The sequence below is a fragment of the Heterodontus francisci genome, chromosome 3 (genome assembly GCF_036365525.1).
Source record: "Heterodontus francisci isolate sHetFra1 chromosome 3, sHetFra1.hap1, whole genome shotgun sequence".
Lineage (NCBI taxonomy): Eukaryota > Metazoa > Chordata > Chondrichthyes > Heterodontiformes > Heterodontidae > Heterodontus > Heterodontus francisci.
Genome location: NC_090373.1, coordinates 52822124 through 52837920, shown reverse-complemented (window position 1 = coordinate 52837920; position 15797 = coordinate 52822124). Strand labels below are relative to the sequence as shown.

The 15797-nt window shown below is 44.0% G+C and overlaps 1 protein-coding gene across 9 annotated transcripts in view; it reads right to left on the bottom strand.

The window, feature by feature from the left end:
• trappc12 (trafficking protein particle complex subunit 12) overlaps positions 1–15797 on the bottom strand; it is a 106646-nt gene that overhangs the window by 69730 nt on the left and 21119 nt on the right. For all 9 annotated transcript variants that reach the window (XM_068022155.1, XM_068022179.1, XM_068022147.1 and 6 more), the window contains 3 exons: positions 9791–9907; positions 7413–7526; positions 3127–3265 (listed from right to left, as the gene is read on the bottom strand). In XM_068022155.1, the coding sequence (XP_067878256.1) occupies positions 3127–3265; positions 7413–7526; positions 9791–9907 (370 nt within the window). The remainder of the gene's footprint in view (positions 1–3126; positions 3266–7412; positions 7527–9790; positions 9908–15797) is intronic.

The window sequence follows — 15797 nt, the reverse complement described above, 5'->3', positions numbered from 1 at the left end:
AACAATTCCCCTCCATGTGTTTATCCCATATCTTACACCTCTACTTTCACTCCTTCCACTCCCTCCAAGAACTTTGATACGGGTCCTCTTGTCCTCCACCCCACCAGCCTCCACATTCAACAGATTATCCTCTGCCATTTCTACCATCTGCAGCACGATTGCACCACCAAACACATCTTCTCATCCCCTCCCAGCATTCCAAAAGGACTGTCCTCTCTGTGATACCCTCATCCACTCTATCACCCCCAACACTTTTTCCCCTTCCCACAGGCCCTTCCTTTGCAAGCCCAGGAGATGCAACAACTGCACTTTCACCTCCTTCCTTCCCACTGTCCAGGATGGACAAACACTCCTCCCAGGTGAAACAGTGATTTAATTGTACTTTCAATTTAGTGCACTGCATTTGCTGCTCACAATGTGGCCTCCTCTACATTGGGGATACCAAATTGAGCTTCTGACTTCTTGACATTTTAATTCTCTTCCTCATTCCTGCTCTGACCTTCATCTCCTATACTGTTCTAATGAAGCTCAACACAAGCTTAAGGAATAGCATCTCATCATTTGATTAGGCATTTTAGAGCCTTCCAGATTCAGCATTGAATACCACAATTTCAGATCATAACCACTGCTTCCCTTTTTTTCGGAGAGCAGCTGCTAGTAATGGTTCTGCTGATGACATGTCTAGCTCCTCTAAATCCATCTTTTGTTTGTTTACCAAGCACACTGCCAGCCACTTTTGCCTTGCAACAGCATCGTTTTGTCATTTAATCACTCTTGCCTTCCATTCTATCACAGACCTTCCCTTTTGTTCATTCCTCCCCTCCCACCCCCCTTTTCCCTGTCTCTGTACTTGCTTCAGAGCTATTACAACTCTAGCTGGCGAAAGGCCATCAACCTGAAACATTAACTCTATTTCTCTCTTCACAGATGCCTGTTGAGCAGGGGGGCGGGAGCAGGGGGCGAGAGCAGGAGCGGAGCGGGGGGCGAGAGCAGGAGCGGAGCGGGGGGCGAGAGCAGGAGCGGAGCGGGGGGCGAGAGCAGGAGCGGAGCGGGGGGCGAGAGCAGGAGCGGAGCGGGGGGCGAGAGCAGGAGCGGAGCGGGGGGCGAGAGCAGGAGCGGAGCGGGGGGAGAGCAGTGGAGCATGGGGACAGCAGGAGCACGCCTCCAGCCCGCCGCCCATTCTTGTCCACCATCACCCTGGGTAGTCGCCCAACCATAAGGGCAGCCCTGCATCGCAGACACCTGGAAGGTCTCTGCAGAAATCCACTGCTCTAGACTCCCCGTGTAACATAAGTCCCTGACCTCTGGTACCATCCTAGTAGCTCTGCTCTGCACCAGCACCAAGGCCTTGAAAGCCTTCTTAAACTGTGGTGCCCAGAATTGGACATAATACTCCAGCTGGGGCTTAATAAGTCTTCTATAAAGGTTGAGCATTAGTTGTTTGCTTTTTTCACTTTTGCCTCTATTTATATAGCCAAAGATCCCATAAGCTTTTCTTAAACAGCCTCATCAACTTCTCCTGCCAACTTCAAAGATTTCTGCGCGTAAACCCACAGGTCTCTGTTCCTGCACCCCTTTTAAAATTGTACCATTTAGTTTATATTTTCTCTTGTCATTTTGCCTTCCAAAATCCATCACTTCACACTCCTCTGCGTTAAATTTCATCTGCCATTTTGCTGCCCATTTCACCAGTCTATGTCCTTTTGAGGTCTGCGACTGTCCCCCTCAGTCTATTACTTTTTAGTTTCATTTGTAAACTTTGAAATTCTGCCTAAATCCAGGTCATTAATGTTTCAAAAAGGGCTATGGTCCTAACAACAACCCTGGGGGACACCGCTGCATACTTCCCTCCAGTCTGAAATACAACCATTCACCATTACTCTCTGCTTTTAGTCCCTTAGCCAATGCTGTGCCCATGTTGCTACTGCTCCTTTCATCCCATGGGCTTCAATATTACCAACAAGTCTATTATGTGGTACTTTATCAAACACCATTTGAAAGCCCAGATACACATTAAGCGCACTACCCTCATCAACCTGCTCCGTTACTCATAAGAAACAGCAGTAGGATTAAGCCATATGGCCCCTCGAGCCTGCTCTGCATTCAAATAAGATCAAAGCTAATCTTCTACCTCAACTCCACTTTCCCATCTTATCCCCACATTATCAAAGAACACAATCAAGCTCGTCAAACATGGTTAGCCTTTTTCAAATCCTTCAACAAACCCATTGGTTAACCCATGTTTTGCCATTTTCCCTTTCCTCCTCATGGCACTGTGTGTACTTCAACTCTCTCCCTTCTAGACCTCCCTTTGATCATTCACTGTTTTACCTGCCAATCTTTGATTCCAATCCACCAGTCCTGATCCCTTTACAACTCAACTGAAATTAGCTCATTGGTTGAGTATTTTCACATTTGATTTTTCCTTCTATTTTCTCTAAATCTAATCATATTGTGATCACTGATTCCCAAATGCTCTCCCACCAAACATTCTCCACTTTATGCCCCAGAACTAGATCCAGCACTGCTTCCTTCCTTATTGAGCTGGAAACAAACTGATTAGAAAAGTTCTCTTATACACATTTCAGGAATTCCTAACCCCTCTGCCCTTTGGACTACTTTCCCAGTCAATATTACCATTTTCGAAGTCCCCCATCATCACTACTCTATTCTTCTTGCACCTTTCTGCAATTGCCTGCAAATTTGTTCCTCCATCTCTTTCCACTATTTCATGGCTGAAAGTATACATCCAGCAGTATAATAGCTCCTCATCTGTTCTTAACTCTATCCAAATAGATTCTGGCTTTCAACCATCAAGTACATTATCCTTTATTTTTCTAGAGTTGCAAGAGTATCCTAAATCAATGCTGCTGAGGCTCCTTTGTTTCTTTCCCCATTTTTCCAGAGTACATTGTAACCATGTATGGCAAAAGCTTTAGTTGCTGAGGAAATTATATTTTCATTATACATAAAGCAACATTCATAGAAATAGGAAAGGTTGACATGAGCTTTTTTTTGCTTCATTAGAGGAAAAACAAAAATGGTGATGTAATGAACTATTTTCTCCACTGTAGTGTCAATAAATAGAACACAATGTATTAACTTTAAAAGTAATTAAAAAATAACCTCTACGTCCTGGGTACACATGAGGATAGTACTCATAGTACAAGTCTGGCTGGTCGAGGCTCCCGAATGGTTCAAATTCCATCTCGGCATTTTGGAACAAACTCAGCTTCATCAACAAGGCTAGTCGCACAAACCACAGCTGTAACAATGAACATATTGTCATTGAGTCTGCACTGTAATTAAATAAGGCTATAACTTAAAAATGTTAAAAGTACATATATATATATATATACACATTTGAATATACACAAAAACACAGAGTACCACTTAGAGGGGTTTATTACTTCATTATGGCTCAGATTTAATCCGATGAATAGCTGAACCATACGCACAAGGAAATCCTGCACTTGGTCCCATGTCTGAGTCAGCTGGGACAAGAGTAGGGTCAAAACAATTGGTCTCAGTGCTCCTGAGTTAAGAAGGGAAAAATCACGAGGATTCCCCATCCTGCCTCTTGTTGAACAACCTCCCTTGGAAGTATGTGGGTGGATGCCAAGTGAGACAGCGTCAGGCCACAGCAGTGCCAACGACTCACCATCAAGGGTCAAACAAAAACAGCCACTTGGGCGAGGTACTAGAAGGTGACCAACACCCATGGAACCATTCCACAGAAAAAGCAAATGCCTTCAGCCAAGAAAGTGGATGATAGGAAAAATTGGCAAGAAAATGTATTATAAGGGTCTGAAAGGGTTAACACCTCCTACCTTGATACTGTAAGGGATCACATGTGAGAGAGACTTGAAGAGAGATGCAGTGTGGCTTCAGAGGAGTTACACAGACTGGTGTGAAGCTCTACATAGTTATAAAGTAATAAAGGTTTGAAGTAGTCAATAGTAAAGAATCACTCAAAGCTAGACTAAGTATATTAAGGTGACAACACACGAACCAAACATTCAACAGAAAAAAGGGGTGAAAAACGTATTTAAATATCTTTTTCAGCCACTCAAAATATCCAGAATGGCAGCTCAATCTGAAGCAATGGGCGTGAAGTGAAGCATTTACTATTGTTATGCCAGACAGGAAAGTTTTCCTACTCTTTCATGGAAAAAGGGTGGGAACGGAAACACACAAATACCCTCCACTCTGAATCAGCCAAAGGATTGTCCTTAGAAGGCAATACAAGCACATAGGTTAATTTTCTTTTTATATTTCAGTTCCTGACATAACTCTGGCACAGCCCCTCAGCTTCAGTCCTTCTATGCAATCTTTAAGTACCACAGTGTGCTGAGCCAGAGAGAATGGTCTAATGGTTGCAATGATCCTTGAGCAGTTGGAACAGCCAATTCTTAATTTAATTTATAAAGAAACTGGCAAGTACAAAGGGAAGGAAAGGATGACTATGAGCCGTCCCAAAATCATGCCTTATATCTGTCCATTACATCATTTGGGAATGTTCATTTTGGTGTTAAGTCCTTCAATAATTTTTGTTGTTTTATTTACTTGGGTACTTAAAAATAGACAAACACGAGTACATGATACAAAATCTTTTTTTTTATTCGTTCATGGGATGTGGGTGTCGGTGGCTAGGCCAGCATTTATTGTCCATCCCTAATTGCCCTTGAGAAGGTGGTGGTGAGCTGCCTTCTTGAACTGCTGCAGTCCATGTGAGGTAGGTACACCTACAGTGCTGTTAGGGAGGGAGTTCTAGGATTTTGACCCAGTGGCAGTGATGGAACGGTGATATAGTTCCAATTCAGAATGGTGTGTGGCTTGGAGGGGAACTTGTAGGTGGTGGCTTTTCCATACAGTTGTTCTTCTTGTCATTCTAGGTGGTGGAGGTTGCGGGATTGGAAGGTGCTGTCGAAGGAACCTTGGCAAGTTGCTGCAGTGCATCTTGTAGATGGTACACACTGCTGCCACTGTGCATCGGTGGTGAAGGGACTGAAGGTTGAAGGTAGTGGAGGGTTGCCTATCAAGTGGACTGCTTTGTTCTGGATGGTGTCGGGTTTGCTGAGCGTTGTTGGAGCTGTACCTTTCCAGACAAGTGGAGAGTGTTCCATCATACAAACTTGCACAAACACTAATATAACCTAGTCTCTCCATTGTGAATCGAATCAGAGTGTCTCTGTTGTACATATGTACATACATCCAGCAGTTCCACAAATGAAACACAGGTGGCTCTTTTTCAATCCAGGTTATACAGGCTCAGTTCAAAAATTGATTTTGGAAATAACTTTTACATACAGTAAAATCAAGTTGGAACATCCCAAGTTTGAGAATTCCAAATTTAAAACTAGTCTGTAACTTTATTTTTAAAATCCAAGTGCATTGATTTATTTTTACGCGAGAATATCAATGATACACAAAGGGTTTCATATGGGTCCCAGTATAGTGCATTTATGTGCAAGTAAAGCTGACCACCTACCAAGTGAACAATGGTGATGCTCAACATCTGATGTAGATTCTGCTCCTCAGAAAATAAGCAGCAGCCTTGCTTTTGTCCTCATACTTTAAGTGACGGGGGGGGGGGGGGGGGGGCAAGAGCAAGGGGAGAGAGAGCAAGGGGGGGAAAAGGGAGAGCGGTGGGGGGGAAAAGGGAGAGCGGGGGGAGCGGGGAAAAGGGAGAGCGGGGAGGGGGGGAGAAAAGGGAGAGCGGGGAGGGGGGGGGAGAAAAGGGAGAGCGGGGAGGGGGGGGGAGAAAAGGGAGAGCGGGGGGGGGGGAGAAAAGGGAGAGCTGGGGGGGGGGGAGAAAAGGGAGAGCGGGGGGGGGGGGAGAAAAGGGAGAGCGGGGGGGGGGGGGAGAAAAGGGAGAGCGGGGGGGGGGGGGGAAGAAAAGGGAGAGCGGGGGGGGAGGAGAAAAGGGAGAGCGGGGGGGGAGGAGAAAAGGGAGAGCGGGGGGGGGGGGAGAAAAGGGAGAGCGGGGGGGGGGGGGAGAAAAGGGAGAGCGGGGGGGGGGGGGAGAAAAGGGAGAGCGGGGGGGGGGGGGGGAGAAAAGGGAGAGCGGGGGGTGGGGGAGGAGAGAAAAGGGAGAGCGGGGGAAAGGGAGAGCGGGGGAAAGGGAGAGCGGGGGAAAGGGAGAGCGGGGGAAAGGGAGAGCGGGGGAAAGGGAGAGCGGGGGAAAGGGAGAGCGGGGGAAAGGGAGAGCGGGGGAAAGGGAGAGCGGGGGAAAGGGAGAGCGGGGGAAAGGGAGAGCGGGGGAAAGGGAGAGCGGGGGAAAGGGAGAGCGGGGGAAAGGGAGAGCGGGGGAAAGGGAGAGCGGGGGAAAGAGAGAGCGGGGGAAAGAGAGAGCGGGGGAAAGAGAGAGCGGGGGAAAGAGAGAGCGGGGGAAAGAGAGAGCGGGGGAAAGAGAGAGCGGGGGAAAGAGAGAGCGGGGGAAAGAGAGAGCGGGGGAAAGAGAGAGCGGGGGAAAGAGAGAGCGGGGGAAAGAGAGAGCGGGGGAAAGAGAGAGCGGGGGAAAGAGAGAGCGGGGGAAAGAGAGAGCGGGGGAAAGAGAGAGCGGGGGAAAGAGAGAGCGGGGGAAAGAGAGAGCGGGGGAAAGAGAGAGCGGGGGAAAGAGAGAGCGGGGGAAAGAGAGAGCGGGGGAAAGAGAGAGCGGGGGAAAGAGAGAGCGGGGGAAAGAGAGAGCGGGGGAAAGAGAGAGCGGGGGAAAGAGAGAGCGGGGGAAAGAGAGAGCGGGGGAAAGAGAGAGCGGGGGAAAGAGAGAGCGGGGGAAAGAGAGAGCGGGGGAAAGAGAGAGCGGGGGAAAGAGAGAGCGGGGGAAAGAGAGAGCGGGGGAAAGAGAGAGCGGGGGAAAGAGAGAGCGGGGGAAAGAGAGAGCGGGGGAAAGAGAGAGCGGGGGAAAGAGAGAGCGGGGGAAAGAGAGAGCGGGGGAAAGAGAGAGCGGGGGAAAGAGAGAGCGGGGGAAAGAGAGAGCGGGGGAAAGAGAGAGCGGGGGAAAGAGAGAGCGGGGGAAAGAGAGAGCGGGGGAAAGAGAGAGCGGGGGAAAGAGAGAGCGGGGGAAAGAGAGAGCGGGGGAAAGAGAGAGCGGGGGAAAGAGAGAGCGGGGGAAAGAGAGAGCGGGGGAAAGAGAGAGCGGGGGAAAGAGAGAGCGGGGGAAAGAGAGAGCGGGGGAAAGAGAGAGCGGGGGAAAGAGAGAGCGGGGGAAGAGAGAGCGGGGAGGGGAGAGAGCGGGGAGGGGAGAGAGCGGGGAGGGGAGAGAGGCGAGGGAGGGGGAAGGTGGGGCCCATAGAAATTGTTTCAACGCAGAAGCGTGGCCTCAGAAGTAAAAACATTGAGAACCTCTGATCAAATTCACCATCTGGCCAACAATTCTATTCTAGAACAAACTGAATAATAGAGCAACCTACCTGCACGGAATCTGTAGTGTGGTTTGTCGGCTGACCACTTTTGCCATAGCCTTGACCATGTGCTGTGAGTAATCTTCCACAGAGATCAACAGCAGCTCTCCAGTTCTTAGTATTCTGTTAGCATAGCAAGATATAATTCAATTGCTCAGGATACTTCAAGCAGATGTATATATTAGCAGTGAATGTTCTCTTAAAAAAAGAGACTTTTAGTAAACGTGTGTGTGCTGTCTCTTTTTTTCCTCTTCCCCCAGCCCCGCCATGAAACTTCAGTTCAGGATAAACATGCAAATTATCCAATAGCGAACATCAAAACACTAACTTCAATGTCAATCAATCAAAAATTTAGGAGTCCTACATGGGGGAAAATCTCGGTTTTAATTTAGCCAAGAAATATGGGATGAACAGTTCTTCCAAGAGCACGATGCAATGAATTAAGGCAATATCTATACTGTTTCTAGTAGCTACAAAAGTGTTCATATTGCAGGATTTAAACTCACTACAAAAATAGTTGATGTTGGAAATGGTAAAGGGAGAAAAGCAAAGAAATCTCAGCCTTCCACCAAGCTTGCCATGAAGACATACGGCTTTAATTTGCAAATAATGTATTTGAAAAAGCATTCATGTACTTGGGATGAAAAGTAAAAATGGGTTCTATTTCTTAGCACTAATATTCCCTTCCTGTTTACATCCCTGCCCAATCCTCCAACTTTCTCTCACTCAAAGGTGATAACATGTTCTGACTCACAGAATGGTAGCTCTTGCCCAAGTAATTATTCTTCATGCAAGAGTCTGAATGGCACCAGCAGGCTATTTGATCAGAAGCGCTATCATAGTTTAGTCTAACCCTCTCCTCATGCAATGTTTTCTTAAATCATTCTTAGGATGTGGTTGTCACTAGCAAGGCCAGCATTTAATGTTTATCCTTATTTGTCCTCGAGAAGGTGGTGGTGAGACTTTTTCTTGAACCATTGGTGTCCACTTGGTAAAGGTACTCGCACAGTGCTATTAAGTAGGGAGTTCCAGAATGTTGACCCAGAAATGAAGGAATGGCAAAATGTGTCTCAATCAGAAAGGAGTATAACTTGAAGAGGAACCTGGAGGTGATGGTGTTCCGTGCACCTGCTGCTCGTCTTTCTAGGGGGTACATGTCACAGGTTTGGGAAGCGGTGTCGACGAAGCATGCACATCAGCGTTGTTGGCATAAATCATTGCAGTTAGCACAAGTGAAGCTCTGGTTGATTTTATTCTTCCTTTAACCCAGAGACACAGAGTGCAATTAGAGCACCCCAACCATCATCTTAACTGAGATCAGTGAATGTGACATAGGACATGGTTTGAACTTGAGACCTTCCAGGTCTCTTTGGATCTCTATGTATTTATCCACTGCAGCTCAAACCCACTTCACACACTGAGGAGCACAAAGATTCACCTCCAAAAAAGAATTCTAGATATAATATTTTGTATCCTGGATTAAGCACACCCTTTTCCAACCATTTACACAATTTGTGATTAGCAAATCTATTTTAAAAATCCATACTTTTACCTAAAAACAGTAAAATAAACTTCTTAGAGTCCCATTATTCAGCTGCCAAGAAAGCGGAGAATGCTACACAACCCATGGTAATGTCAGTTAATGAAGTCCTAATTGGAATAGCTCTAAATCAGAACAATTTTATTCTGAAACTTTGTTATTCAGATTTTTGTTTATGCGTTAATAACTGCATCTGGCCTATTCCTACATGCAGAAGGATCTGAAATACCTTCCAAGGCCAAACCGGCTGAATTTAATGCATTTAAGGTTCCCTAGTTATTTAGCTGGAGTTCATCAATAGAGTACCTACAAGGAAAAGTTAAGTAATCTACCTACATAACAAATCCAAGAGTACCCAAGTACTCCTCAAGATTCTGAACTCAAAATGAATATAAGCCAACTTTATGCAACTTGTCCTCATAATTTAATCCTTTAAGTCTGGGTTTTATATTGCTGAATTTGCAGTGACCAATTAATTTGAGAGGTTTATAGGTTCTGGGGTCAGGAAAAACTTTTCTTTTGGAGTGGCGAGAGGTGGAAGGCAAGACGCCAGCTGTATAATTTTCTGAAAAATGTGGAGGACAAATCAAATAGTACTCAGTGCAAAATTAGATACTTCAACACACAAAAATCCCTTTGAGTTGCTGAATAGGTAAGTCAAAAAGGACAAACAAACATAGCTGCATGTTAATGAAAGCACAGACAGGAATATAAAGCATTCCTTTCTCTTCTGCACACCATTCTCGGGTAACAAGCAATCCACGCAGTGTCAAAATTGAATACTTAAAGAAAGAATGCTTCCATATATCTGTGTGATAAAGCTGTACATGGAAGACACTTTACTTACTATTAATTGCTTGAGTCCCACAAAGGACTGCTCCACAGCATTTGCAGTCAAAGCTTGTCTCTTCATTGCAGCCTGTTCTCCCAAAAACCGAAGCATTACTTCCCTGACGGCATCACCCTGAAAGGATCAGAGCACATCCATAGTTTGATAAATGAGTCATTTGTGGCAGACTAAGCAGCTTTTAAAAAGCTATCTTCCATTTGGTCCTGGAGCTGTAAATGATACATAACATTGTGACTATGGCAAAACAACTTGGATTTTGAATTACAAAAAAAGCAAAATAATGCGGATGCTGGAAATCTGAAACAAAAACAGAAAGTGCTGGAAATACTCAGCAGGTCTGGCAGCACCTGTGGAGAGAGAAGCAGAATTTACGTTTTAGGTCTGTGACCTTTCATCAGAACAGTTAACCATTGGAATAATCTCTGCTTCCCAAATTGACAGATGCTATTTAAATATAAAGTCCAAGCAATGTATTAAGTGACATGAGGAAAAACCTTTTCACACAGCGAGTGGTTAAGGTCTGGAATGCGCTGCCTGAGAACGTGGTGGAGGGTTCAATTGAAGCATTCATAAGGGAATTAGATAGTTATATGAAAAGGAAGAATGTGCACAATTCTGGGGAGAAGGCAAGGAAATTAAAATAAGGGGATTGCTCTTTCAGAATGCCAGTGCAGACACGATGGGCCAAATGACCTCCTTCGGTACTGTAATAATTGTGATAAAAATAAGGACAGAATATGACTTGAAAATGGATAATGAATTAAATCTGCATGTTTTAGTTCAATTATTCCTTCCCTGTAAATACATTTTATCTGAAAATTAACTTGCTCATGACTCTCTGTAATGTTGATTTTTATTTGTTCATGAGCTATGAGGGTCATTGACAGAGCCAGCATTTGTTACCCATCCCTAACCTCCCTTGAAAAGGTGGTGGAACCACTGCAGTCCATGTGGCACAGATATGCCCATTGTTAGGAAGGAAGTTCCAAGATTTTGAACCAGCAAGAGTGAAGAAATAGTTTGAAGTCAGGATGGTTTGTGGCTCAGAGCGGAAGTTGAAGGTGGTGATGTTCCCATGCATCTACAGCTCTTGTCCTTCTAGGTGGTAAAGGTTGTGGGTTTTGAAGGTTCTGAGAAGGAGGCTTGGCGAGTTGTTGTAGTGCTACATCCTGGATGGTGTTGAGCTTCTTGAGTGTTGTTGGAGCTACACTCACCCAAACAAGTGGAGAGTATTCCATCACACTCCTGACTTGTGCCTTGTGAACAGTGGGGAGGCTTTGCGGAGTCGGGAGGTGAGTTATTTGACACAGAATTCCCAGCTTCTGTCCTTCTCTTGTAGTCACAGTACTTATATGGCAGGTCCAATTCAGTTTCCGGTTAATGGTAACCCCCCAGGATGTTGATGGCGGGGGATTCGGCAGTGGTAATGCCATTGAACGTCAAGGGAGACGTTCGATTTGCTCTTGTTGGAGATGGTCATTCCCTGGCACTTGTGTAGTGTGAATGTTACTTGCACTTATCAACCCAAGCCCGAATGTACAGGTCTTGCTGCATGCGGGCACAGACTGCTTCAGCATCTGAGGAGTTGTGAATGCACAATGTCCAGAACAAATCATCAGCAAACATCCCCACCTCTGCCCTTATGACGGAAGGAACGTCATTGATGAAGCAGCTGAAGATGGTTGGGCCGAGGACACTACAACGTGGAACACCTGCAGCTATGTCCTGGGGTTGAGATGATTGGCCTCATAGAACTTCAACCATCTTCCTTTGGTATGACTCCCAACCAGTGGGGAGTTTTCTCCCTGATTTCCAATGACTTCAATTTTACTCGGGCTCCTTGATGCCACACTCAGTCAAATGCTGCCTTGATGTCAAGGGCAGTCACTCTCACCTCACCTCTGGAATTCACCCATTCTAATCCCACATTCCAGCACCTAGTTCGTAGCCTTGCAGGTTACAGAACTTCAGGTGCAGGTCCAGGTACCTTTTAGATGAGTTGAGGATTTCTGCCTCCACCACTGATCCAGGCAGGAAATTCCAGACACCCACCACCCTCTGGGTGAAAATATTTTCCCCCATTTTTGAGCTACACATTTGAACATTTCTAAGTTCTGCATAACATATTCTTCAGTAACTTTTATATGTGTTCTGAATCACACAACCCCACTTACCAGGAGTGGCAATTGTCTTCTGTATGAACACTGATGAAGAATGTACTCATTGCTCCATATCATGAGCATCTCTAATAGTTTTTAACCCGATCTAACCTTAATGGAACCACCTGCCTCTTTGACTCCTTTCTTCTCTTAGTTTAGTTTTTTTGAGTGGGGGTGGGGGGGGGTGGTTTCTCCCTACTGCTCTATACAAATTCATCTCTCCAACTCTGGTTAGGAGGTTGTGGGTTCTCGTCTACTCCAGGATTTGAATATATCTGTTAAGTTGAATGTGCAGTAACACTTTTCAAATGACAGGTTAAGGTCTAATCTGCCTGTTCAGGTGGACAATGAAAATCCCACAGCACTATTCCTTGAAGAGCACAGAGGTCTCCCAATATACTGGCCTATATTCTTTCCTTAATGAATGCCGTCAAAAGTACAGACAAAAAAAAAGTGATTTGTGCTATTTTAGCGACCTTGCCATGTGCAAAGTGGCTGCTACATTCAACTACATAACAATGGCTACACTTTAAAATTGAACATGGAGCACTTTAGAACATCAAAAGATGTGATAAGGCATTATATAAATGCAGGTTTTGTTTTCCGGCTCTTTCGTCAGTGATCCTTTATTGAGTCATGCATGTTTCCTAGTTATTCCTATTTTGGTTTTCTTGTACATTTTGAAGTATTTCTCCTCAATTTTTAACATTCTTTAAGTCACTAAAATTTATATGTTTTTTGAAGTATGGTGCTCTGGACGCAGCCAGCATAATTCCAGCTTCTCTTTCTGCCCCACACTGAAGTTCCCCAAGAATCTATCCTTGGTCTCCTCCTTGTCCTACTGCCCCTTGGTATCATTCACACACAAATGGTCAGATTTCACATGCTTGCCGAGGAAACCCAACGCTACCGCTCCACTATTTCCTCCATGCTGTCAGACTGCCTGTCCAACAGAAAGTTCAACCAACAAATTGTTAGGAAAACTGAAGCCATTTTTTTGACCCCACTGTAAACTTGACTCTTTTGCCACTAACCCCCAGCAATTCAGTCAAGCTAAATTAGAACAAGTAAAGCCTTGTTATTCTGTTCAAAAAAGAACTGAGCTTCAAACACATCATATACCTCAAGAATAATTACTTTCACCTGATATATTGCTTGCCCCTGCTGCTACCTTAGTTCCACCACCACTAAAACTCCTTCCCATCCTTTAGTATTGATTATTCCAATGCCGTCCAGGCTGCTTCACAACTCATTCCTTCATATATTCCAAGGTGCACAAAACTGAGCCACACATAATCCATCCCAGACTAATCTCCACGTCCATTAACCGAATCCCCTGAATTTTGAAGATCTACATCGGACTCCAACATATTGAACTTAAATACCTCTATGACCTCATGCTGCCCGACTGCAGCAACAGTCTCTTCTTCCACAGCCTTCAATCCTCCAACTCTTGCCTTTTGTGCATCTTGCCCTCCCTTTGCCCCACTGTTGAAAGGAGGCATTTAGCTGCTTGATCCTACTTTATGGAACTTCCACTCTAAATTCCTCCCCACACCCCCCCCCCCTTAAAAAAACCTCCTCAAACCTTTTTTTTGACCTAGCTTTCAGTTCAGTCTCCTAACTTCCCTTTGGCGTCCATTCTTTTATCTAGTTCTCTACCCTCCCACTCCCAAAAGCATCTCGAGACATTATCTATGTTAAAGGTGCTATATAAACGCCTACTGTTCTTTTTTTCCCCTCCAGCCTCTTCTCCTAACTCCAAAATCTGCTCTTTTATGTCTCAATGTCTTAGAACAGCACGTTGTTGTTTTTGGCCTGAACTTTTAGAATATCAAATCAAGTCTTGTGATGAAATATAGGTATAATAGGCTTAATTAGGTAGAATTTAGATATAGTTAATATATTATACCTTTTAGAATTAAAGATTTAATAAATGGTCAGTTTTCAAGACTCACTGACATTCCCCTTTAAGAACGTAGAGTTAAAAAATTTCAAGGTCCCTGTTAGGATAGAATTTCTGTTCTCAGGGACTTGGAAGATAAAGACACACATTGAAATATCCTGTGGGACATCAGTAAGAGGTAGCAATAAACTTAATTAGTTTATGGGGTTGTTAATGCAGACAGATCGGCTCAAAAGGTTGCTTTGTTACCATAAAAAAGGCAATCATAGATAATAAAACAATAAATAGAATGGACTTACAGGAAGAAGAGGTCAAGTAAACACAACTATAAACATTTTGACCAGATAAACGCTCACAACTTCAAAAACAGGGGATTTCCAGTCGAACATTAAGTAGAGAGTTAGTTAATGATACTCCCAAATACGGATTTTGAAAGCAAGAGAAACACACACAGAAAGCTAACACCTATATGCTAAAAAGTCAGATGACACCTTAGAAACAGTATAATCATGACAGGTTTTGAAGCAAAAAATTAGAAGTGTTGAATTCCTCAAATACTCCTCACCCTATGCTTTACTCGGGGAATTTAAGGTAAAAGTTTACTTTAAATTTTGATGGATATTCTAAGATATGATGCTGTAACATTAGCAAGGTTAAACTTTTGGATTCTGTGTTAGAAATAAGATTGTGTTACATCTCTCAGTAATGTTTGATATTGTGATATATTTATCCACTTAAGAAGTATATTGCGTGTTAAATTCTTTAATAAATATATAAAAGTTAATAAACCATCTCATATAGTATTCTGTATACAACTACAAGAACCCCCTCTCTGTGTCTCTTTAAGTGGAAGAGAGTTTCCCAGACCCTTATAATATCTGGGATATTTATGACTTAGCCATAATTATTAAAAATAGGCTATCCAAAAGATAGTAATATTTTCTGTCAGTTTTCTTTCTTTGAGGGAAAGCTAGTTCAATTCTTCGGACCCAAATAAGTGTCTATAAGAGTTTGTCTGGTTTGAACTTAATTAAATGAGATTCATAGGGATGTACTCCTGATTTGGTTTAGTCCCTATAAGGGGTGAAAGTCATAAATCACTTCAGTCTAACAATGTAAAACACAGGTTCGCCTCAACTGGACAACTGTGTCCAGTTCTGGGCATCACGCTTCAGGAAGGTTGGTAAGGCATTCGAGAGGATGTAGAAAAGATTCATGAGAATGACTCCAGGGATGAGGAACTGCAGTTATGTGGATAAACTGGAGAAGCTGGGGCTGTTCTCCTGGGGGAAGAGAAGATGAAGAGGAGATTTGATAGAAGAGTTCAAAATTATGAGGGGTCTGGATAGAGTAGATAGGGAGAAACTGTTCTCGTTGGCGGAGGGATCAAGAACCAGAGGATGCCCATTTAAAGTGGTTGGGAAAAAAAAGCAACAGCGACATGTGGAAAAGCTTTTATTTTTTACACAGCAAGTGGTTAGGATCTGAAATGCACTGACTGAGTGTGGTGGAGGCAAATTCAATCAAGTCCTTCAAAAGAGAATAGGATAATTATATTGAGAAAAAAGTTGCAGTGCTATGGGGAAAAAGGAGGGGGAATGGGACTATGTGAGTTGCTCTTCCAGAGAGCTGGCACAGACGTAATGGGCTGAATGACCTCCTTCTGTGCTGTAAGCATTCTAATGATTCGACATCAAGTCTAACACACACGTTGCAATTTAATGCTTTATTGATAACGTTCCTTGTGTTGTATAAGAACCTTTCAACCTATTCTTCCAAAAAATCCTCTTATTGGATCTTTCTGCCACTAATGTCATTAATGTTCTCTCTCTTTAGTCTGTTTATTTTTTACCCTCTCACTAGAATAATTTCTTTTCCTTTGTTCTATGTATTATCACTGAAAGGTACCAACGTATTTTAGAAGAAACTTGTTCAGTCT